Below are 24163 nucleotides of genomic sequence, written 5' to 3'. Positions count from 1 at the left end.
GTAATTGTTCGGCCGGCAGTCATCTTGCCCTGCTCTTCCATACAATCTCCTTGGTTCAGGACGTGATGGCCATAGCAGACATGTCTGGCAGCGGATTATTTCTTGAGAACGAAAGACTCCTAAGCCTGAACTCAGACATGTTGTATCCTTGTCTTCCAGGACAATCACGTGTCCAGGTGCACATACAGGGTCCCTGCAGAACCAGCCACTATTGCCTTGTGCAGCCAACGTTAGGCTAATAAGTATGGGGGCCTTAAATTACCTGTGACGGTAACCAGAAGCGCACCAGCATGGCAAAAAGTTCAATGTGGGCCCTAAAGCCGAATTTACCCATCGTTTTTTCACTACCACAGTACAGACCGCGAAGCAGGGCCTGGCTGCAGGTCTACTGACTTGAACTTGAGAGCCTCATATATGCCACCATGGCACACGGATGTGTTAATGCAGACACTCGCTGTAGTCGGGCAATCATACTAGATCTTGTTGTTATTGTAGCTGACATGACCAAGACATCCTTGCCTCCCTATTCACCCACTACACGTAACATGAAATTAGGTACAACGTTGTCACAGAGTAGAGGGGGACAGAAAAACAGTATGAAGGTAGATTTCAATGGGGAGATGGGATGGGAGCATGGAGCACACAAATACACGGACCTGTGTGAGGTAGAAGACGTGAGTGTGGGGCACCTCACAAAGAGCATTCACAGCACCACGGAATGTGTAGATCTGCTGGTGAGGATCTCCAACAAATATTTTCCCACATCTTTGAGTGAGGACAATCTTCATAATAGCTAAAAAAAATTAAAATAAAGTCATTGGTGCCAAACATTACATTTAAAAATGATGACATAAAAAAAAGAGGCAAAAATGTACTTTAACCCCTTCACCCCCGGAGCTTTTTCCGTTTTCGTTTTTCGCTCCCCTCCTTCCCAGAGCCATAACTTTTTTATTTTTCCGTCAATTTGGCCATGTGAGGGCTTATTTTTTGCGGGACGAGTTGTACTTTTGAACGACATCATTGGTTTTACCATGTCGTGTACTAGAAAATGGGAAAAAAATTCCAAGTGCAGTGAAATTGCAAAAAAAGTGCAATCCCACACTTGTTTTTTGCTTGCCTATTTTGCTAGGTTCACTAAATGCTAAAACTGACCTGCCATTATGATTCTCCAGGTCAGTACGAGTTCATAGACACCTAACATGACTAGGTTATGTTTTACCTGTGGTGAAAAAAAATTCCAAACTTTGCAAAAAACAAAACAAAACAAAATTGCGCCATTTTCCGATACTCGTAGCGTCTCCATTTTTCGTGATCTGGGGTCAGGTGAGGGCTTATTTTTTGCGAGCCGAGCTGGCATTTTTAATGATAGCATTTTGGTGCAGATACGTTCTTTTGATCGCCCGTTATTGCATTTTAATGCAATGTCGTGGCGACCAAAAAAACGTAAATCTGGCGTTTCGATTTTTTTTCTCGTTATGCCGTTTAGCGATCAGGTTAATGCTTTTTTTTTTATTGATAGATCGGGCGATTCTGAACGCGGCGATACCAAATATGTGTAGGTTGGTTTTTTTTTTATTGATTTATTTTGATTGGGGCGAAAGGGGGGTGATTTAAACTTTTATATTTTTTTTATTTTTTTCACATTTTTTTTTTACTTTTGCCATGCTTCTATAGCCTCCATGGGAGGCTAGAAGCAGGCACAACGCGATCGGCTCTGCTATGCAGCAGCGATCATAAGATCGCTGCTACACAGCAGAAATGCCGGTGTGCTGTGAGCGCCGACCACAGGGTGGCGCTCACAGCCCCCGGCGATCAGTAACCATAGAGGTCTCCAGGACCTCTATGGTTACAATGTACAAGCATCGCCGACCCCCGATCATGTGACGGGGGTCGGCGATGCGCTCATATCCGGCCGCACGGCCGGATGCGGTAGTTAAATGCCGCTGTCTGCGTTTGACAGCGCCATTTAACTAGTTAATAGCGGCGGGTGATCGCGATTTCACCCGCCGCTATTGCGCGCACATGTCAGCTGTAAAAAACAGCTGACATGTCGCGACTTTGATGTGCGCTCACCGCCGGAGCGCACATCAAAGCAGGGGACCCGACATCTGACGTACTATTACGTCAGATGTCGGGAAGGGGTTAATATATACCACATAAATGTCAGAAGACCAAAATCGGTGGTGTCCTTAATTTGGGACCACAAATGATGGCGATAGTACTCTACTTACAAGGTGTACAGTCTTGAGCTTCATCTATAAATATAGCATCGTAAGAGGAGAGATCTGGCCTGCGGAGCTGCCAGAGCTTTAGATAACCTGTAAGATGACAGAAACAAAAGCAGAATGAAGAATTAGAGGAGCTGTCGGAATTTCTGAAGCAGGAGCACATCTCTGCTACTCTACTTCCCGGCTTCCTGCTTGCTGGGGAAGTGTACTTCTGACTGACAGATCAGACCGGCGGAATAGTCGCACCTCGGACCTAGACTATGTGCTTTCTGATGCTTCATCTGCAGCATGGAAGGAGTGTAGTTGCAGTGAAGCTGGCAGGATCGGGAGCCAACAGTGCACTTCACCTATTCCAGCCAGCTTGAGTGCAGTGCTTACAAGCTCTATAGGAAAGAGCTTGTAAACTAGCACCGGTGGCCAAATATGTGCAGTAAACAAAATTAAAAATCGCTTTTTTAATTATTATTATTATGGAGGATTTTTAACAACAAGTAAATTGCAAAATTAGTCAATTTTACAAGCATTTTGCAATTTTACCAATTTAACATTATGAGAAAAAAACCCTGCTAAAAAATAATATTCCCAGAGTACAATCTTAGTAGCTTATATTGGGTTTCTTATATAAAGAAGATACCCTTGAAATCAGAAAAAGAGTTACTATGATTAGAATTTTACATAAAATCCCATTCATCACAGTATGGTTTCCAGCATACAAGGACATTTCACATAATAAAAATGCAAGCTGATTTATATATGGCATAAAATAATCTACAAACTCCAGCATCACAATGCAAAGCGATGGACAGGTTTTATAAAAATGGAGGGAGTGAGCCTAATGCTATTCTATGAGAACCCCCACCCCCACCAAAAAACCTTACCATCATGGGTCATTTTGTAAGCGTATTCGCGAGTTTCTTCAAGGCTTTGCATTTTTTCCCAGATTTTTTTTGCTTCTCTCACAGCAAACTGTAAAAGTTATAAAAATAAAGTTCAGGTGTAAAATAGTTTATAAGAAAACCTTGTTTGGGAAAACTTAGCATATTCAAATTTTCATTAACCTGTGCCGTGCCTATCATTTCAGGCATGTTTTCAGAATAAGGCTACTTTCACACTAGCGTCGAGCACTGCATGTCGCTATGCGACGTTGCAGTGCACCGACACTAGCTGTGGAAGCACCGCACAACGGGGGCAGCGGATGCTGTTTTTCCACGCATCCGCTGCCCCTTTGTGAGGTGCGGGGAGGCGGGGGCGGAGTTTTAACGTTTTTGTTGTAACGTTTTTGGTGGCGACGGACCGATGCACCACGACGCAACTGTCGCACGACGGTTGCGACGTGTGGCAATGCGTCGCTAATGCTAGTCTATGGAGAAAAAACGCATCCTGCAAGCACTTTTGCAGGATGCGTTTTTTCTGCAAAACGACGCATAGCGACGTGCAGTGCACGACGCTAGTGTGAAAGTAGCCTAAGCTGTCGTGTGTGTGAACATGAGAAATGACACTATTTCTGGTCATTATACAATTTGTATTCTGAATTTATCACCAGTTTTCCTCTCTGCAGACTTAGTGGCCAGAGACTGGCTGCCATGTCATCCATACACAATAGATAGAGACATGGGATTCCTGCTCTTCATTCTCTGTCGCACACCGGTGGAAGCAGCAAGACACTGTGCCCCAGTACAACTGTGCGTCTAGCACTGGAGTGAGCTCGAAGGTTGCTTGAAGTTGCAGGTCCATCTGACCTTGTGCTGAATGCTACTAACTCCTCCTTCCATTTTCTTCTCCATATAGAATAGGAGGTGTAACCTGATACCTCACTGAGCTGGCAATCCAGGTTGCCTTGACCAAGACAGATTTGAGGTTTTCTTTTTACAGAGTGGAATAGAGTTTAGGAGGCAAGGAGGTGGGGGAGGAGTGTCTCATACGTGCAGAAAGAAGCAGGCAGTTCAGTCAGACGCACGCTCTACAAGTCTTGAAGCGCAAATTTTAGGCTAGGTTCACACTTGCGGTTGAGTCTGCAGCGTTTTGTACGCAACCGCATGGCAAACGCATGACAACTTACGCATGACGAATGAAAAAACTCCACATTTGCATGCGTTTTTGCATGCGTTCGTGTTGTTTATGCTCATGCATTTGTTATGAAAACATTTTTCAAGGAGAATTTCATTGACAAAAGCCACGCCAAATGGGCGTGGCTCATGGGATTTCTGTATATAGACCCTTGTGCAAATGCGAGCGAAAGCATGTACTTGCGTTCCTATGCGTTCCCATAGACTGTAATGCGTTGTTTTGACGCACTCCTTCCACATGCGTCCACATACGTATGGTGGCGGAAATTTGACGCCAAAAAATTCTAACATGGTGCGTTAGCCGTGCCCGCCGCACACTGCGAAAAAATGCATGCGTAAGCAAACGCGGGCGAATGCATACAAACCTGCGTCTACAATGATAAAGATAGGAAATCAAGATGCATGCGGATGTATGCGTCAGAAACGCTGAGGACACAACCGCAAATGTGAAACCAGCCTGACTATCCCCTCACACACTCTACAGACCATGGGGCATATTTACAGACTAAAAACGCACCAGAATCAAATGGAGTCCGAATTCTAGTGTCCACATTAATTTGAGGGTTTTAGACACTTTCCACTTCACTACTTTTATATGTGGATAAGTGGATTTGTAAAATACTCCAAATGTATCACTAGCACATAGCAGCTTTTTGGTGCAAAAATATTCGAAAGTAAACCAAGAGAGTCAATATATGCTTCAAACGTTTTCACATTTTTAGGACAACTAGTCTATGTTTTTTCATAGTGTGAAAATAGGCAGGATTAGGAAATCTGACCTATTGTGTTTAACCACTTCCTGACAATGGGCATACTGGTCACCTGTGTCTGCTGCGGGGTGGTGTTATGATAAGACGACTTCCATGGCACGTTATTATAATGAACTAAACATATATACCAAACATAAAATGCCGTTCATATAGATCTGAAAAATCACAATTAGCAACTCTTAACTTTAAAAAAAAAAAAAAAAAAAAACATACAACACTGGGATAATTAAAAACTAAAACTATGATTAAGAAACAACCACAGACTGAAAAGGGTTAGAAAGATCTGAGCAAATAAACACAATCATGCATTTCAAATCATTAGTCATACAGAAATTAATCAGCAAAGGCCCACATATCATATAAGCAGCGCACATTGCTGGTCACACATACACATGATGCATTAGGTCACACCACTTGTTCAGGGGGGTCGCTTTTCCTGAAGAAAAGATGGTTTACAAAACGCAAAACATGCGTAGGGGCAGTTATGTGACATAATACATCATAGATAAGACCAGCAATGTGCACGGTTTACATATTTGTGAATTTGCAAATCGAGTACTATACAAATGGGGTCTCATTTGTCATTTATAATTGTTTCTTAGTCATGGATAATAAAATATGTATTAGCCTACTGATCCACTATACAGTCATTGTATAAAAGTAATATTCGTGAAGTGATTTTTATTAATAAAATCAGTATGGTGGTATTATTCAATCACTATGTGTTGGTAATATGTGGCCAGGTCATGGTGTGGTGGTAATGTTCCCATGTATGTGTCATTATTAGTACAGGGTGGGCCATTTATATGGATACACCTGGGTGGGCTATTTATAAAGTTGCATTAAAAAATGGCCAACTTCAAAATGGCCGCCATGGTCACCATCAATCTTGAAAAGTTTTCCCCCTCCCATATACTAATGTGCCACAAACAGGTAGCTGATTTCACCAGCCATTCCCATTTTATTTATGTGTATCCATAAACATGGCCCACCCAGGCGTATACATATAAATGGCCCACCCTGTATATTGGTCTTGATAGACAGATCTATCGCCCAAATGGTGCCCTAGGGCCTATAGGTCTTCAGCTACGCAACTACCACAAGCTATCAACCATAATAAATTAACACTTGCCCCTACACATTAATAGTACATTTTACACATTCTTCATTGAGCAGTCATCTCTATTGGTACCTGTTGTTTAACTAATGTCACCAGTTCCCTTTCTCCACGGTTATTTTTATACCATATAGGAACATGGTCTCTTTCAATTGCTTCATCGGCAGAAGCAAGAAAATTCTCCAGTGTTTTAACAACAAGTTTGGCTCTAATAAATCCTGCTTCTCCTTCAGGAAGGACAAAGTTTACTGTATATGAAGTAAGCTTCGAGGGGTTCAGCTTCTTCCTTTGCTGATACCTGTATATATACATTTAAAAGAAAAAAATAAAAAACAAAATCACACGCTTACCTTTATAAATATATTAATATTTTCATCAGCATGTTTAACCCCCTCCTGCTAAGGCCAATTTTTCAAATTTAAATTTTTTTCTTTTGGTTGCGATCTTATTATTTTTCCTTTTTTCTCAATGAAATTTACAAAACCTATTTATTTATTTAGGGACCATGACACATTTAAAGGGACTCTGAGTAGCCCAATTGTGAGAGAACCCCCTAATAAGACCAAATTTTAAAAACTGATTAAAGTTTGTTCAACCTTCAGGTGCTTCATAGAAATTAAAGCAAAGTGGATGGAAAAAAATATGAAGTTACATTTTTTCCACAAAATGTTACTTTAGCTCCAAATGTTTCATATTCACAAGGGTAGCAGAGGAAATTTAGAGGAGAATTAATCTAGGAGTACAGTGACCAGTTTGGACCCATTGGTGCTTTACAAAAGTTTATAACAATGGGATGTGAAAAAGAAAATTTTTGCTTTTTTCCCCATGAAAATAATGCTTTAGCACCGTAATCTTTCAATTTCACAAGGGTAAGTGGAAATTGCAAAAGAAAATGTGGAGTCCATTTTCTCCTGAGTATGGCTGTTTGTAGTCAGCAGGGCCGGGACAATGGATAGGCAGGAGTAGGCTGTAGCTTAGGATGTCACCGAGTTTTCTAGAAGCCATAGGGGGAAAAAAAATGACAATGTATCAGCTCACCAGATCTTAAGTAATTGATTACCATGCTGGTGTGGTGCACCTTAGATGGCGGAAAGATAAAACTGCTCATCGCCCAGCCCCAGCATTACACTACTATTGGCCTTTTAGGGCTTGTGCCCACGCTGCGGATTCCATTGCGGAATTTTCCGCAGCGGAATTGATAAATCCGCAGTGCAAAACCGCTGCGGTTTTTACTGCGGATTTATCGTGGTTTCTAGTGCGGTTTCCGCTGCGGGTTTACACCTGCAGTTTTCTATTGGAGCAGGTGGAAACCCGCAGTGGAATCCACACAAAGAATTGACATGCTGTGGAATATAAACCTCTGCGTTTCCACACGTTTTTTTCCGCAGCATGTGCACTGCGGATTTCGTTTCCCATAGGTTTACATTGTACTGTAAACTTATGGGAAACCGCTGCAGACCCGCAGCTGCGGAAACGCTGCGGATCTGCAGTTGCGGAAATGCTGCGGTTCTGCAGCAAAATCTGCAGCGTGTGCACATACCCTTGTATACTGAAGCCGTGATGCTGGATGTAGGAGTCTGACAGACTGAGAATAAGGGGTCCAAGTCGCAAAAAGTTACGAGTTCGGATAAGACTCAGTTCAGGAGAGCATTACATGAATTATATGGAATGTAAATAAAAATTAATATTTGCTCTAAGAGAAAATTACATTTTGTTTAGATTCTGTTCAGTAGCAACTGCTTATCTGTAATATTATAGATGACACCCTGGGATGTCATCCCATGATAGCAGTGGCAAATGACTTTTTTTTTCTTCTTTGTAAGGGGAGCCAAGTCACGTTTTCCACAGTTTTTTGCTACCAGCAATGTGGACTCCCCCCTTATATTTCTATTGACAGATGACAGACATGACTGGGGGCTAGTTTTGTGGGATGAGTTGAGGGTTTTATTGGAACTATTTTGGAGCACATAACATTTTGGATTGTATTTAAGGCTTGGTTCACATGCATCCTGTGTTCTAACTTGTGTTCCTACACTGAAGTTTCTGTGAGAGTCTGCAAAAATTATTATTTTAGACAATTTTAGACAAAATCCCTAACAGAACCATTCACTATGATGCGGCAGGTAAAGTTACTCTGGACTAAATCAGGTTAATGTTCCAGCAGTGCTTGTCTTTTTAAAAGACCACAAAGGACTACTCTGTTATGGTTTGCCTAATTATAGTAAATGGTTTTAACCGAATCCTGTTTTGGGGAATGTTACAAAAACACTTTTGCAAAGGAAGTTTTTTGAGTTTCCATATTTTGAGAACTACAATTTTTTTTTTCAATTTTAATGCTGACATATGTGTAGAGGCTTTTTTTTCTCTGAGAGAATTTTGAAATTTTCATTGGTACCATTTTGGGATACATAACATCTTTGATCACTTTCTATTCCAATTTTTGGGAGGAAGAATACAAATTTGAATTCCATGATTTACTTATTTATTTGATTTAATGCTGTTAAGTGGGCCATATACAGTGATGCTTTCAGAATTTGCCATATTTCCATTAATCTGAGCTAAAAACTATATCCGACAAACAAGAGTAAAAAAACAGACATTTTTTACATGAGGAAAATTATCCAATATATTTATAAAAGAGACAAAGGTATGTAAACTTTTAAGATTAGCAGATAATTTACAGAGGACATTAAATTCTGCCATTTTAAATCAATGGGATGACAGTCAGGAGTTAGTTACATAGTTACATAGTTAGTAAGGCCGAAAAAAGACATTTGTCCATCCAGTTCAGCCTATATTCCATGATAATAAATCCCCAGATCTACGTCCTTCTACAGAACCTAATAATTGTATGATACAATATTGTTCTGCTCCAGGAAGACATCCAGGCCTCTCTTGAACCCCTCAACTGAGTTCGCCATCACCACCTCCTCAGGCAAGCAATTCCAGATTCTCACTGCCCTAACAGTAAAGAATCCTCTTCTATTTTGGTGGAAAAACCTTCTCTCCTCCAGACGCAGAGAATGCCCCCTTGTGCTCGTCACCTTCTTTGGTATAAACAGATCCTCAGCGAGATATTTGTATTGTCCCCTTATATACTTATACATGGTTATTAGATCGCCCCTCAGTCGTCTTTTTTCTAGACTAAATAATCCTAATTTCGCTAATCTATCTGGGTATTGTAGTTCTCCCATCCCCTTTATTAATTTTGTTGCCCTCCTTTGTACTCTCTCTAGTTCCATTATATCCTTCTTGAGCACCGGTGCCCAAAACTGGACACAGCTCTCATCATGTGTATCCAGACCTCTTTTAATGCACCCCATGATCCTGTTTGCCTTGGCAGCTGCTGCCTGGCACTGGCTGCTCCAGGTAAGTTTATCATTAACTAGGATCCCCAAGTCCTTCTCCATGTCAGATTTACCCAGTGGTTTCCCATTCAGTGTGTAATGGTGACATTGATTCCTTCGTCCCATGTGTATAACCTTACATTTATCATTGTTAAACCTCATCTGCCACCTTTCAGCCCAAGTTTCCAACTTATCCAGATCCATCTGTAGCAGAATACTATCTTCTCTTGTATTAACTGCGTTACATAGTTTTGTATCATCTGCAAATATCAATATTTTACTGTGTAAACCTTCTACCAGATCATTAATGAATATGTTGAAGAGAACAGGTCCCAATACCGACCCCTGCGGTACCCCACTGGTCACAGCGACCCAGTTAGAGACTATACCATTTATAACCACCCTCTGCTTTCTATCACTAAGCCAGTTACTAACCCATTTACACACATTTTCCCCCAGACCAAGCATTCTCATTTTGTGCACCAACCTCTTGTGTGGCACGGTATCAAATGCTTTGGAAAAATCGAGATATACCACGTCCAATGACTCACCGTGGTCCAGCCTATAGCTTACCTCTTCATAAAAACTGATTAGATTGGTTTGACAGGAGCGATTTCTCATAAACCCATGCTGATATGGAGTTAAACAGTTATTCTCATTGAGATAATCCAGAATAACATCCTTCAGAAACCCTTCAAATATTTTACCAACAGTAGAGGTTAGACTTACTGGCCTATAATTTCCAGGTTCACTTTTAGAGCCCTTTTTGAATATTGGCACCACATTTGCTATGCGCCAGTCCTGCGGAACAGACCCCGTCGCTATAGAGTCCCTAAAAATAAGAAATAATGGTTTATCTATTACATTACTTAGTTCTCTTAGTACTCGTGGGTGTATGCCATCCGGACCCGGAGATTTATCTATTTTAATCTTATTTAGCCGGTTTCGCACCTCTTCTTGGGTTAGATTGGTGACCCTTAATATAGGGTTTTCATTGTTTCTTGGGATTTCACCTAGCATTTCATTTTTCACCGTGAATACCGTGGAGAAGAGGGTGTTTAATATGTTAGCTTTTTCCTCGTCATCTACAACCATTCTTTCCTCACTATTTTTTAAGGGGCCTACATTTTCAGTTTTTATTCTTTTACTATTGATATAGTTGAAGAACAGTTTGGGATTAGTTTTACTCTCCTTAGCAATGTGCTTCTCTGTTTCCTTTTTGGCAGCTTTAGTTAGTTTTTTAGATAAAGTATTTTTCTCCCTATAGTTTTTTAGAGCTTCAATGGTGCCGTCCTGCTTTAGTAGTGCAAATGCTTTCTTTTTACTGTTAATTGCCTGTCTTACTTCTTTGTTTAGCCACATTGGGTTTTTCCTATTTCTAGTCCTTTTATTCCCACAAGGTATAAACCGCTTACAGTGCCTATTTAGGATGTTCTTAAACATTTTCCATTTTTTATCTGTATTCTTATTTCTGAGGATATTGTCCCAGTCTACCAGATTAAGGGCATCTCTAAGCTGGTCAAACTTTGCCTTCCTAAAGTTCAGTGTTTTTGTGACTCCCTGACAAGTCCCCCTAGTGAAAGACAGGTGAAACTGTACAATATTGTGGGCTACCTATTTTATTTAAATAATAGGGATCTATCAAAGTCTGATCTTTATCATAGCAAGAACCAAGGTAATTTCACCATCACTGAAGGAGAGCTCACTCATCTCCTCTCCAAATCATACGTCACCACCTGTGCTCTTTACCCCATCCCCACCTTTTCTCCAACCTCACCACCACACTTATCCCAGCCCTAACCCAGCTCTTCAACTTAACAACATCTGGTACTTTCCCCTCTGCTTTCAAACATGCCACTATTACACCCATCCAGACGAAGCCATTCCTCAGCCCAATCTCTATATCCAGTAATTGGCCCATATCACTGCTTCTGTTTGTCTCCAAACTCCTCGAAAATCAACACTATGCTTTCCTTCCATCTTTCATTTAACCTACTCATTTACAACCTTCAATCCAGCATCCGTCCCTACAATTCCACCAAAACTGCCCTAACCAAAATCACCAATGACCAACTTACTAACAAAGCTAACATATTTCTCTATACTTCTTTTTCTAGATCAATCCTCCCTATTACAAATCATTTCTTCCCTCAATATCACAGACCTTTCTATCAGCCATATCCTCCTTCTCATTACGCTTCCTAAAGCTCAACATAGAGAAACCTGAACTCATCATCTTTCCTCCATCTCACCTACAGTGGTGTGCAAAAGTTTGGGCACTCCTGATCAAAATGACTGTTATTGTGGACAGTTAAGCAAATTGAAAATGAAATGAACTCTAAAAAGCATAAATTTTAGGCAAAAAAAAAATAAAAAAATCACACACCATTTTTTCATTTTCAAAATTACAAATAGGAAAATGGGCTGGTGCAAAAGTGTTGGCATCCTTGGAGATTTGTGTGCTCAGATACCTTTAACCAAAGTTTCAGACCTTATTTAGCCTGTTAGGGTTATGCTTGTTAACTATCATTGTTAGGAAAAGCCAGGTGATGCAAATTTCCTAACTTTATAAAAAATTAGCCTTCTCTAACCTTGTGCCAAAAAACTGCAGCAATAGGTTCTTCTAAGCAGCTGCCTAGAATAATGAAAATGAAAATGGTGGAGGCCCACAAAGCAGGAGTCAGCTAAAATAAGATAGCAAAGCAAAGCGGTTTCAAGTTGCTTTTCTTCAGTTCGAACTGTAATTAAGAAATGGCAGTTAACAGCAACAGTGGAGGTCAAGATAAGGTCTGGAAGACCAAGCTAAATTTCAGTGAGAGCTGCTTGTATGATTTCTAGAAGCAAATCAGAATCAGAAAGATTTAGCAGACTCTGGAGTTGTGGTACCTTGTTCCACTGTTCAGAGATACCTGCACAAATATGGCCTTCATGGAAGAGTCATCAGAAGAATACCTCCCCTGCTTCCTCACCATAAAATTAAGTGTCAGAACAAGCTTGATGAATTTTGGAAACAAGTCCTGTGTGGACCGATGAGGTTAAAAAATAGAACTCTTTGGCCACAATGATTAAATATATGTATGTATGGAGAAAAAAGGGCACAGAATTTCAGGAAAAGAACATCTCACCAACCATTAAGCATGGTGGTGGATCAATGATGCTTTGGGGTTGTGTTGCAGCGTATGCTAAGGGGATCATTTCACAGGTAGAGGGAAGAATGTATTCAATGAAATTTCAACAAATTCTTGATGCAAACATAACACCATGTGTAAAAAAGCTGAAGTTGAAAAAAGGATAGCTTCTACAAACGGATAATGATCTTAAACACACCTCAAAATCCACAATAAACTACCTTAAAAGGCGCAGGCTGAAGGTTTTACAATGGCCCTCACACTCCACTGATTTGATCAGCATTGAAAATCTGTGGCTAGACCTCAAAATAGCAAAGCATCTAAGGTGATTCAGGACTCTCACAGAACTGGAAGAATCTTCCAAGGAAAAATGGATGAAAATCCCTCAAACAAGAATTGAAAGACTCTTGGCTGGCTACAAAAAGCGTTTACAAGCTGTGATATTTTCAAAAGGGGGTGCTACTAGGTACTAATTATGCAGGGTGTCCAAACTTCTATATATAGTTTAGACCCCCCTCCAATCCACAGTGCACAAATGAAGGTAATTCAAGACCATTATTTCCATCCCTAAAAGTATTTGGCTTAAAACAAATTACTCATAGAGCAAGGCATATAACAACTCACAAAGTCACAAAGGAATCATGGTAACCTAAAAACAACTAAAGGCTTCTCTCACATTAGCTAATGTTAATGTTCATGATTTCTTCATCAAGAGGATGGTGGACTCATGTGCATAACAGGACTGCAAAGAGAAAGTCACTGCGCTTCAAAATGAACATTGCTTCCCGTCTGCAGTTTGCTAAAGTTCACCTGGACAAGCCAGAAGACTATTAAAGAAATGTTTTGTGGATTGATGGATTTTCACAGATGGGAGGATGAACGATTTATTGGGATCTATTAAAGCTAGCAGCCACTTTAGAGAGAAAAGCTGGGTCAGCTTTTATGACCATCCTATTATGAAGAAAATGTCACAGGGGTACTGGGTAGACTACAGCTGATTACCCGGGCCCCTGCAATATCCCTCAAACTAGGGAAGCCCTGTCTGTCCCTCTCCCAGAGTTTACACTGAAGGTGTGCATGTCTGGGCCGCCAGGCCTGACCCTGAGTCCTGTTTCAGTACTAAGCTGAAACCTCCACCCGCCACCCAGTGATAAGACCTCTCACTAACCCCTACAGAAAGCACAGACAGGGAAAACTAAAAAACGCACCACGCCCCAGACACAGGAAAACACTATAATGTGCACAGGGCAAAACAAATACAAATATAGGAAGGAGAAATATAACGAAGGATAATACACCACCAGATACGATATTTCCTCTCCTAGACCACCACTCCAGACCGAGATCACCAGGCACAAGACACAAGCTATAATCGGCGACGCCAAAAGCCCAGCAAAACTATTTAAAGGCAATGGGCGTGACTAAGCCTCCAACCCGAGTACCAGCCAGATTAACCCCGGACAATCTAGATCAATCTAGCCGGCGCCACTGAGCATATAGTGGACGAATGAGGAATTACCGCTGTCTGTCGGACGCCCTAGTGTGAACAGCGTCCAACATGACAGAAAATTGTGAAAGGCAGGTTTGATTGCAAAAGCTTTCAGTTTGCAAATCCTTCTGGCTGATGTTATAGCCACTATAAAGACAATTTACAGAGTGAGCACTCTTATGGTGGAAGAGGTTCAAATGGATCATGATTGAGGACATTAAGCACAAAATTCAAATTCCAAGTCATCACTTTGGGGCCACCCAGTAGTCTGGATTTAAAGGAAAACTTAATGAACCTAACTATCCAGGGGTAACCAACAATCTTTCAAACATTTCTACTTCTAAAATGAAGAAGAGAGGGGTGTGATTAAAACATTTGTTATTCAACAAGTTGCCTTAATTTTGTAATCATTTCATTGCTTCTATTATATAGTGCAATACCTTAGTATTGGAGTAATGAAACTCATGGTCTCCTATGAAGCCCAGCCTGTGGTTAGGCTTCACACGAGCAGCAGTACCTGCCCCCCGCTGTTGTCAACCCATCGGCATACAAAATGCCAGTCCTGACTAATCAGTCGCCTAAGTGTTTTGTTTAGAATGTTGTACACCATTTTCTTTAATTGAAAGGTAATTTTTAGGCAGAGGACAAAAATATGGGGAAAGTAGTACTTAAATGTAATGTAAGGGAAAGCTATTCTATTATCGTAAGAAAATAAAAAATTATGGTTACTTGTGAAAACTATTGGTAGCAGCAAAAACTACATAAGAAACGTACAGTTTTCCTGTCTGTTGATACGCCAATGAGTGGAAAGTCTTGCATACTACATTCTTGGGAAAAACTTGCACAGCATAATTTGCAATGGATTTGTTGAATGTTGCATACAAAAAGTGCAGGTGAGGTCTGCTCTCTGCATACTTTATAAGGGTTGAAGTTTTCCCAGTACCTGTAAAAAGAATATAAAACAATATTATATAGACATAAAATTAAGGTTTTGTGCACAGTTCGGAAATAGATTTTCTAGTCGGTCCACATTTCATCAACCTTGCAAATTCAATGACAGGTAGAATTTTAACCAAAGATGTCCACTCCTGGGGCAACACATGGACAATTATTTTTCATCTCTTGATAATCATCATTTTCTAACCATTAGAAAGGATTGGTAAACCGATTCTTAAGATATGCAAGGTGGCATGTCCGCTTTACAAGTATGTTTTTTTTACCTGATTTCAAAGTCGCTATTTGACAGAGGCACTGGAACAAAAAAAAATGTTCCGGGGGAACAGCAGCATTTAGACCAGTTCTAAAAGTTACGTATTTATGGAACACAGTAGTGACATGTCCTGTTGAAGACTCAACTCAAATGGTTTAATTTGCACCAGCAAATTTGCAAAATATAGGAGGCTAGTGTACTTTGAAAATCCATTTCAGAATAGATATATAATTCTTAAGCACAAAGTAAAATGCTCATTTTAGTATTAGGCAGGGAAACTATCATTTCATGATTATACAATGATTGTGACTTGGATATTCCCAATAAGTACACCAAACTCCTAAGGCCTATTTAAAGGGAACCTGAGAGCTTATCCATGCTCCCCAAACCACAGGCAGTATGAATCTGAGAACGGACTCTGCTGCTTTGCTTCATTCTCACCTGGACTACTGCAACTCTCTACTAATCAATCTCCCTCTAATTAAACTCTCCCCTCTCCAAGCCATCCTGAATGGAGCAACCAGGATCATATTTCTATCCCACTGTTACACTGATGCCCCCACCCTGCGCCAGTCATTGCATTGGTTGTCCATCTGTTACAGATAAAATAAACTGAGCACTCTCACCCAGAAAGCTCTTCGCAGTTCTGCGCCACGCTACATCTCTTTCATCTGTCTTTCATTCTACCAGTGCTCTTTGTTCCTCTAAATCAGTGTTTCCCAAACTCCAGTCCTCAAGGACCCCACGGGTCATGTTTTCAGGATTTCCTTAGTATTGAGCAAGTAGTAGAAGTATCATCAAGGCATCAGGAATTGTCTCACCTGTGCAACACTATGGAAATCCTGAAAACATGACCCGTGGGGTTCGTGAGGACTGGAGCTTGGGAAACACTGCTCTAAATGAAGACTTCAGACCAACATACTCTAAAATCCAAACCTACTAATCCAGAATTTCTAGTTATAACAGTGGGTGTGGATCCACTACATAACTGGCAGGGCTTACCCTTGAGGAGCATAACTAAATGGCTACCTAGTTTTCACTACAGCCTCTGATGGTGAGGTTAGGCTTGGAACATTGGGGTAACCACCAGGTGGCACTGCAGGGCAGTGGCCGGACTTGCAGCGGCTTACCAATGGATACAAGGCAACAAGTGCATAGGCGCGACCATGAAGTCCAATGTTAGGGCAGGCAGCACAGGTTCAGAACACATGGCCTGCGTCAGAACCGGAGAGGTCAGACAAAACGAGAGAACTAGCCAGGTTGGTAACAGGAAAGTCAGAACAAAACAACACCTTGACAGAGCTCAAGAGCATATGGCAACTAGGCACTAAGCTCAGGCAAGGTGTGGAGTGAGGAGCTGCCTAACATACCACCTGATGACAGGGTGTAGGAGAGGGAAGCAGAACTGTGAAAGACACAGATTATAAATTCTTGCACAATGTGGCCGCACCAGGTGGAGACTCAGCAATAGGAGGGAATAGTAGCAGTGCTGGAAGTGTCTGAAAGAGGTAACCCAACAAGACTAACAGACCCTGGGAGTCAGGGGGTAAAAGGAGTTTTGGATAATCTCCGCATTGCTGACAAAATTAAAACATATATATGTTTTTTCCTGAAGAAGTAGTAACTTTGTACTTCAAAACAAGTTAAAATAAACCATCACCTTCCTTTACTACACTGGGATATATGTCTTAATCTTGTCGGCAGCGCGGAAACTATCCACTAACTCCTTTTACCTTCTGATAGTCACCAGCTGACCCATGGATCCGCTGTGGCTGACTTCACATTATATGCTGTTTTCTACAGATTAACCAAGCGAGTTTAATCTGAGCATAAAGCTCACTATTTCACGGATAAGACCCTATTTGCGCTCATCTCTACTACATCTTTCTTGGTTCAGACCCTGGGAGTGGAAGAGCGATGTACGCAGTGAGTAAGGCGGCGCTTACAAGCCGTGCGACACTTCTCTTTTCCTGTGCCAGTTTTCTGGAATGACCTGGACCATCAGGTTAATTCGCAGAATCCACGGTTTTAAGCGTGACCCAAAAAATATTTCTTTAGACTGGCCTACCACCTCACTAATCTAACTATGGTAACTATTCCCTGTTCTTATTTCCATGCACTCAATGGCACTTTGTATCTGTACTTGTGCAGATCCTGGCTGGTGACCGGTTCATGCAGCGTTATTCGAACGCCCCTATCTACTATATAATTGTCTAAGGGTCACTTCCGTCTTTGTGAATGTCCTTCTGTCTGTCACGGATATTCATTGGTCACGGCCTCTGTCTGTCATGGAAATCCAAGTCGCTGATTGGTCCGGCAAAACGGCCACGACCAATCAGCGACGGGCACAGTCCGGCGGCAAAATGGCCGCTCCTTACTCCCCGCAGTCAGTGCCCGCTCCATAATCCCCTCCAGTCAGCACTCACACAGGGTTAATGGCAGCAGTAACAGACCGCGTTATGCTGCGGGTAACGCACTCCGTTACCGCTGCTATTAACCCTGTGTGACCAACTTTTTACTATTGATGCTGCCTATGCGGCATCAATAGTTAAACGCTCTAATGTTAAAAATAATAACAAAAAAAAAAAATAGTTATATACCTACCGTCTGTCGGCCCCTCGGATTCAGAACCGCTTTCCCGCTCCTCGCGACGCTCCGGTGACTGCTCCATGCATTGCGGTCTCGCGAGATGATGATGTAGCGGTCTCGTGAGACCGCTACGTCATCATCTCGCGAGACCGCAATGCACTCTTGGGACCGGAGCGCGCGAGGAGCGTCGGTAACCGCCTCGCCTGGATCCGGGGCCAACAGAAGGTGAGAATATAACTATTTTTTATTTTAATTCTTTTTTGTAACAGGGATATGATGCCCACATTGCTATATACTGCGTGGGCTGTGCAATATACATGGGCTGTGCAATATACTACGTGGGCTGTGCAATATAATACGTGGGCTGTGCAATATACTACGTGGGCTGTGCAATATACTACGTGGGCTGTGCAATGTACTACGTGGGCTGTGCAATGTACTACGTGGGCTGTGCAATGTACTACGTGGGCTGTGCAATATACTACGTGGGCTGTGCAATGTACTACGTGGGCTGTGCAATGTACTGCGTGGGGCTGTGCAATGTACTGCGTGGGGCTGTGCAATGTACTGCGTGGGCTGTGCAATATACTGCATGGGTTGTGCAATATACTACGTGGGCTGTGCAATATACTGCGTGGGCTGTGCAATATACTACGTGGCCTGTGTTATACACTACGTGGCCTGTGTTATACACTACGTGGGCAGTGTTATACATTACGTGGGCTGTGTTATACACTACGTGGGCTGTGTTATACACTACGTGGGCTGTGTTATACACTACGTGGGCTGTGTTATACACTACGTGGGCTGTGTTATACACTACGTGGGCTGTGTTATACACTACGTGGGCTGTGTTATACACTACGTGGGCTGTGTTATATACTGCATGCGAGGGCTGTTATATACTACGTGGCTGTGTTATATGCTATGTGGGCTGTTATACACTCCGTGGGCTGTGCTATATACTACGTGGCTGTGCTATATACTACGTGGGCTGTGTTATATACTACGTGGCTGTGTTATATACTCCGTGGGCTGTGCTATATACTCCGTGGGCTGTGCTATATACTCCGTGGGCTGTGCTATATACTACGTGGCTGTACAATATACTACGTGGCTGTGCAATATACTACGTGGCTGTGCAATATACTACATGGCTGTGCAATATACTACGTGGCTGTGCTATTTACTACGTGGGCTGTTATATACTACATGGCCGGCTGCGAACAATCAGCGACAGGCGCAGTCCGGCCGAATCCTGTGTATTGAATGTATTATTCTAAAATCTTCATAAATAAACTACATACATATTCTAGAATACCCGATGCGTTGGAATCAGGCTACCATCTAGTTTATTATATTGATGGCTGCTCCTTACACCACAAGGACTTTTTTTTTTTTTTTTACATTTTGTGTAGCTCCTTTTTCCTAAGATTGTAAGCTCTTGTGAACAAGGCACTCACTCCTCTGTGTGTTGAATTATGTGTTACTCTGAATGTCTTATTGTATTTGCTCATGTCTCCCCTGGATTGTAAAGAGCTGTGAAATATGTTGACACTATAGAAATAAAAGTTACTATTAGTGTGGTACAAAGGAGGATCTAGCGAGGACCGTAGATTAAGTGTAGGAAGCTATAGGGAGATTAGGTTGGAGCCGTATGGGGAATACAGCCTTGAAAGTCATTTTTAATATTTTAAAACGGAAATGTCTGTGAATTTGGAAGCCAGTGAAGGGATTGGAAGAGGTGGATTAATCAGGCTGCAGAGTTAACACATTGGCCACTGCCCACTTATATATCAGTAGGCACCGCTGAAAGAAATAAACGAGGCTACTGATAAGAAATGTATCCAAATGAATCAAAATTATACGGTATTATATGAACAATATTAGCGTCCTAGGGACTTTCCATTAGTGCCTCGATAATGACGTAAGGGGTCAGTGTGTTAAAAATGGATCGCAAGGGTGCAAGAGTGTTGGATGGGAGGCCACAAGGCAGGATGATGAAGAAGTCAAGGAAAGAGATGATGAAGGCATATACCAACATCTTATGATGATTTGGGGTTGAGAAAAGGGCAGACTCTTGAAAGGTGTTCTTGAGTTTGAGATGGTACAAGATGATAAATAGATTGGATCTGTGGTTTGAAGGACTGCAGAGTGAAGGGTTAACATAAGGCTTGGGACTTGTGAGACAGAGGAAAGTATGATGTAATTTATTATGTTAGATGGTTGTGTTCGGGGAGTTGTGGGAGATGGATGAAAGAATTTTAGAAAAGTGAATTTTAGAAGGTGACATGAGAAGAAGGTGGATAAAGCAGATAAACACTATGGGATCCTGGGCAGCAGAGAGATAAATTTGAGTGCCATCAGCATATAAGTAGTGCTGAAAACCATGGGACTTTAGGAGTTGTCACATGCCAAAGGTATAAATGGAGAAGAATGGGGATCCCAAGATAGAACCTTGAGGGACACCAACAGATATATGGCAGGCTGGGGGTGGTAGTGTGGAAATAGGAGATGCTAAATATGTGGTTAGTGAGGTATGACGATATCATATCAAACTAAAAATTATCCAGATAGTGCATTACTTATTATAAGAGTTTGCCTCAACATCATACTTACTTAATATTTCACTGTATTCCCCTGTTAAATGTAATAATAACCATTTAAAGGAAATTTACAATGTGACAGCAGTGGGTGTGGACCCACTGTGCCACTGGCTGGGCTTACACTGGAGGGTCGCGACTACGTGGTCTTCCATAGAGCCTCTGATGTTGATGGGCTTGGGTGGTTAGGGTAGTCACCAGGTGCCACTCCAGGACAATCACCAGACCTGCAGCAGCTGACCCATGGGTCAAGGCAGAAATGCGAAGCACAGAGGGTGAAGACAGATGTAGTCAGAATGTCTGAGGATGGGGCAGGCACCACAGGATCAAAATATAAAGCTGGCATCTGGAGCAATGATGTCAGACAAAACTAGTAAATAAGCTGGGTCCATAACAGGAGAGTCAAAACAAACATGCACCTTGACAGATTTCCAGAGATGGACTGAAACAAGGAACCCAAGTTCAGGCAGGATGTGGAGGGAGGAACTGCCTAATATACCCTTGCTGGCAGTGGATAGGCCATGGAAGCAAAACTCTGCAGGAATTTAGTATGTTTTGAGTTTGGCAGCACATCCCTATAGCCAGGTGGAGACTCTTCAGCACAGCAGTGCTTCAAGAGGCAGTTCAGCGAGATGGCATGACACTAGGAAAAGCAGAGTGGTAAAAGCAAATAAGTAGGACGGCGCTAATGCCTGGTATTGCTGAACAGATCTATTTAAAGGGTAACTGTCCTTTCAAATAGTGTTATTTCTCATGAACACACACACTATCTGGGGAGTTTATGACTTATCCTGCATTTTAATTCGTTCTCTCTTTTGCATGCTGTCTGTCTAATTGGTAATCCACTGAGAGCTCAGGCAGGCAAGGAGACTAACTGCTATAAGCTCTTCTGTTCACATGGCAGCACACAAGGATGGACTCCTGCTCTTCATTCATTTTTCTGCTTTTTTCATGCTTTCCTGTTGGGTCCGCTGTGATTTTACTATAAGCAGCTGCTGAATTGCCAGCTTTTCAAAGGACATCGGTGTGTAAAATTCAGACAACAATGGCATTGTCCGAGTGCTGTGCAATTTTTTTTTTCTTGCACCCATTGACTTCTATTGCCAAATGCGATCTGATTTCAGATTACAATCGCAGCATGCTGCAATTTTTTTTCCAGTCCGATCGTGATCAGATCCGAGCTGCAAAAAAATTGCAGATGAAAACACAATGATAGAACAACATTGGTCCAAATGCAATCCGATTTATAACCAGATTGCATTTGTCCAATTTCATTGCAAGCGAGAATGAGCCCTAACTTGTGTCAGTGCAGCACTGACAGGTTATAAACCATTGAAATGCTCGTGCATTGCAATGGTTTATAACGGTGATAAGGCTGCTGAAAGTGAAAGTCCCATCGAAGGACTTAGTAAAAAAAAAAAAAACGGGAAAAAAATATCCTTTTCAGCATTTTACTGAACAAAAGGGGGAATAAAATGCGATCAAAATAACAAATGTAAATAAAAATGGTATAGCTGAAAATGTCATTTTGTCCTGCAAAAAACAAGCCTCCATACAGCTCTATTAGTGGAGAAATACTCCAAATAAAGCGATGCAAAAATTATTTTTTCTTTAAAGGGAACCTGTCAGCAGGATTGTGCACAGTAACTTATAGTGTCAGGTCGGCATCCTCATACTGGTTAAAATGATACCTTGGTTGATTAAATCTGTCTTGTGGTTATTTAATCTTTATTTTCAGTTTTGAGTTAATGACATGCTCGTGCTCTGGGGCGGCCTGTGTTTGTGTGTATGTGGGGGGTCTTTATGTGGTGCTCTGATTAGGTACACTGCTCAAAAAAATAAAGGGAACACTAAAATACCACATCCTAGATATCTCTGAATGAAATATTCTAGTTACAAATTTTTATTCATTGCATAGTGGAATGTGTTAAGAACAATAAAACATAACAATGATCAATGTAAATCAAAATGAATATGCCATGGAGGTCCGGATTTGGAATGATACTCAAAATCAAAGTGGAAAATCAAATTACAGGCTGATCCAACTTCAGTGGAAATGCCTCATGACATGGAAAAAATGCTCAGTATTGTGTGTGGCCTCCACGTGCCTGTATGACCTCCCTATTGTACAACGCCTGGGCATGCTCCTGATGAGGCGGCAGATGGTCTCCTGAGGATCTCCTCCCAGGCCTGGACTAACGCATCCACCAACTCCTGGACAGTCTGTGGTGCAACGTGATGTTGGTGGATGGAGGGAGACATGATGTCCCAGATCTGTTCAATCGGATTCAGGTCTGGGGAACGGGTGGGCCAGTCCATAGCTTCAATGCCTTCATCTTGCAGGAACTGCTGACACACTCCAGCCACATGAGGTCTGGCATTGTCCTGCATGAGGAGGAACCCAGGGCCAACCACACCAGCATATGGTCTCACAAGGGGTCTGAGGATCTCATGTCAGTACCTAATGGCAGTAAGGCTACCTCTGGCAAGCACATGGAGGGCTGTGTGGCCCTACAAAGAAATGCTACCCCACACCATTACTGACCCACTGTCAAACCGCTCATGCTGAAGGATGCTGCAGGCAGGAGATCGCTCTCCATGGCATCTCCAGTCTGTCACATGTGCTCAGTGTGAACTTGCTTTCATCTGTGAAGAGCACAGGGCACCAGTGGCGAATTTGCCAATCCTGGTGTTCTGTAGCAAATGGCAAGCGTCCTGCACGGTGTTGGGCTGTGAGCACAACCCCCATCTGTGGACATCGGGAACTCAGAGCATCCTCATGGAGTCTGTTTCTAACCATTTGGGCAGACACATGCACATTTGTGGCCTGCTGGAGGTCATTTTGCAGGGCTCTGGCAGTGCTCCTCATGTTCCTTCTTGCACAAAGGCTGAGGTAGCGGTCCTGCTGCTGGGTTGTTGCCCTCCTACGACCCCCCTCCAAGTCTCCTGGTGTACTGGCCTTTCTCCTGGTAAGGCCTCCAGCCTCTGGACACTATGCTGACAGACACAGCAATCCTTCTTGCCACAGCTCGCATTGATGTGCCATCCTGGATGAGCTGCACTACCTGAGCCACTTGTGTGGGTTGTAGAATCCGTCTTATGCTACCACAAGTGTGAAAGCACAACCAACATTCAAAAGTGACCAAAACATCAGCCAGAAAGCATTGGCACTGAGATGTGGTCCCCCACCTGCAGAACCACTCCTTTATTGAGGGTGTCTTGATAATTGCCAATAATTTCCATCTGTTGTCTATTCCATTTGCACAACAGCATGTGAAATTGATTGTCAATCAGTGTTGCTCCCTAAGTGGACAGTTTGATTTCACAGAAGTTTGATTTACCGTACTTGGAGTTATATTCTGTTTAAGTGCTCCGGGTTTACATAATGAATGTTATATATACATACTAAAATAAATATGTATATATATATATATATATATATATATATATATATATATATAAAACTTCTGCAGGCTGGCAATGGCACCTGCGATGCAGCATAATTGCATGTGTAATATGCATATAATTATTATGGTTGAGGTGATCCCAGTATTTTTTTTTTAAATCCATTTGAAAAGTAGCAGCTATCTGTGTATATAGTAGTGATCCGATAGCT

At 41.9% G+C, this 24163-nt stretch overlaps 1 protein-coding gene across 3 annotated transcripts in view; it reads right to left on the bottom strand.

Moving 5' to 3' along the window:
* The window catches only part of FBH1 (F-box DNA helicase 1), a 131843-nt gene that overhangs the window by 29767 nt on the left and 77913 nt on the right, over positions 1-24163 (bottom strand). For all 3 annotated transcript variants that reach the window (XM_077264472.1, XM_077264473.1, XM_077264474.1), the window contains 5 exons: positions 14920-15088; positions 6257-6479; positions 3107-3194; positions 2232-2318; positions 657-793 (listed from right to left, as the gene is read on the bottom strand). In XM_077264472.1, the coding sequence (XP_077120587.1) occupies positions 657-793; positions 2232-2318; positions 3107-3194; positions 6257-6479; positions 14920-15088 (704 nt within the window). The remainder of the gene's footprint in view (positions 1-656; positions 794-2231; positions 2319-3106; positions 3195-6256; positions 6480-14919; positions 15089-24163) is intronic.

Source organism: Ranitomeya variabilis, chromosome 5 (genome assembly GCF_051348905.1).
Source record: "Ranitomeya variabilis isolate aRanVar5 chromosome 5, aRanVar5.hap1, whole genome shotgun sequence".
Lineage (NCBI taxonomy): Eukaryota > Metazoa > Chordata > Amphibia > Anura > Dendrobatidae > Ranitomeya > Ranitomeya variabilis.
The sequence above is the reverse complement of the archived record's forward strand: the minus strand, read 5'-3'. Positions and strand labels throughout refer to the sequence as shown.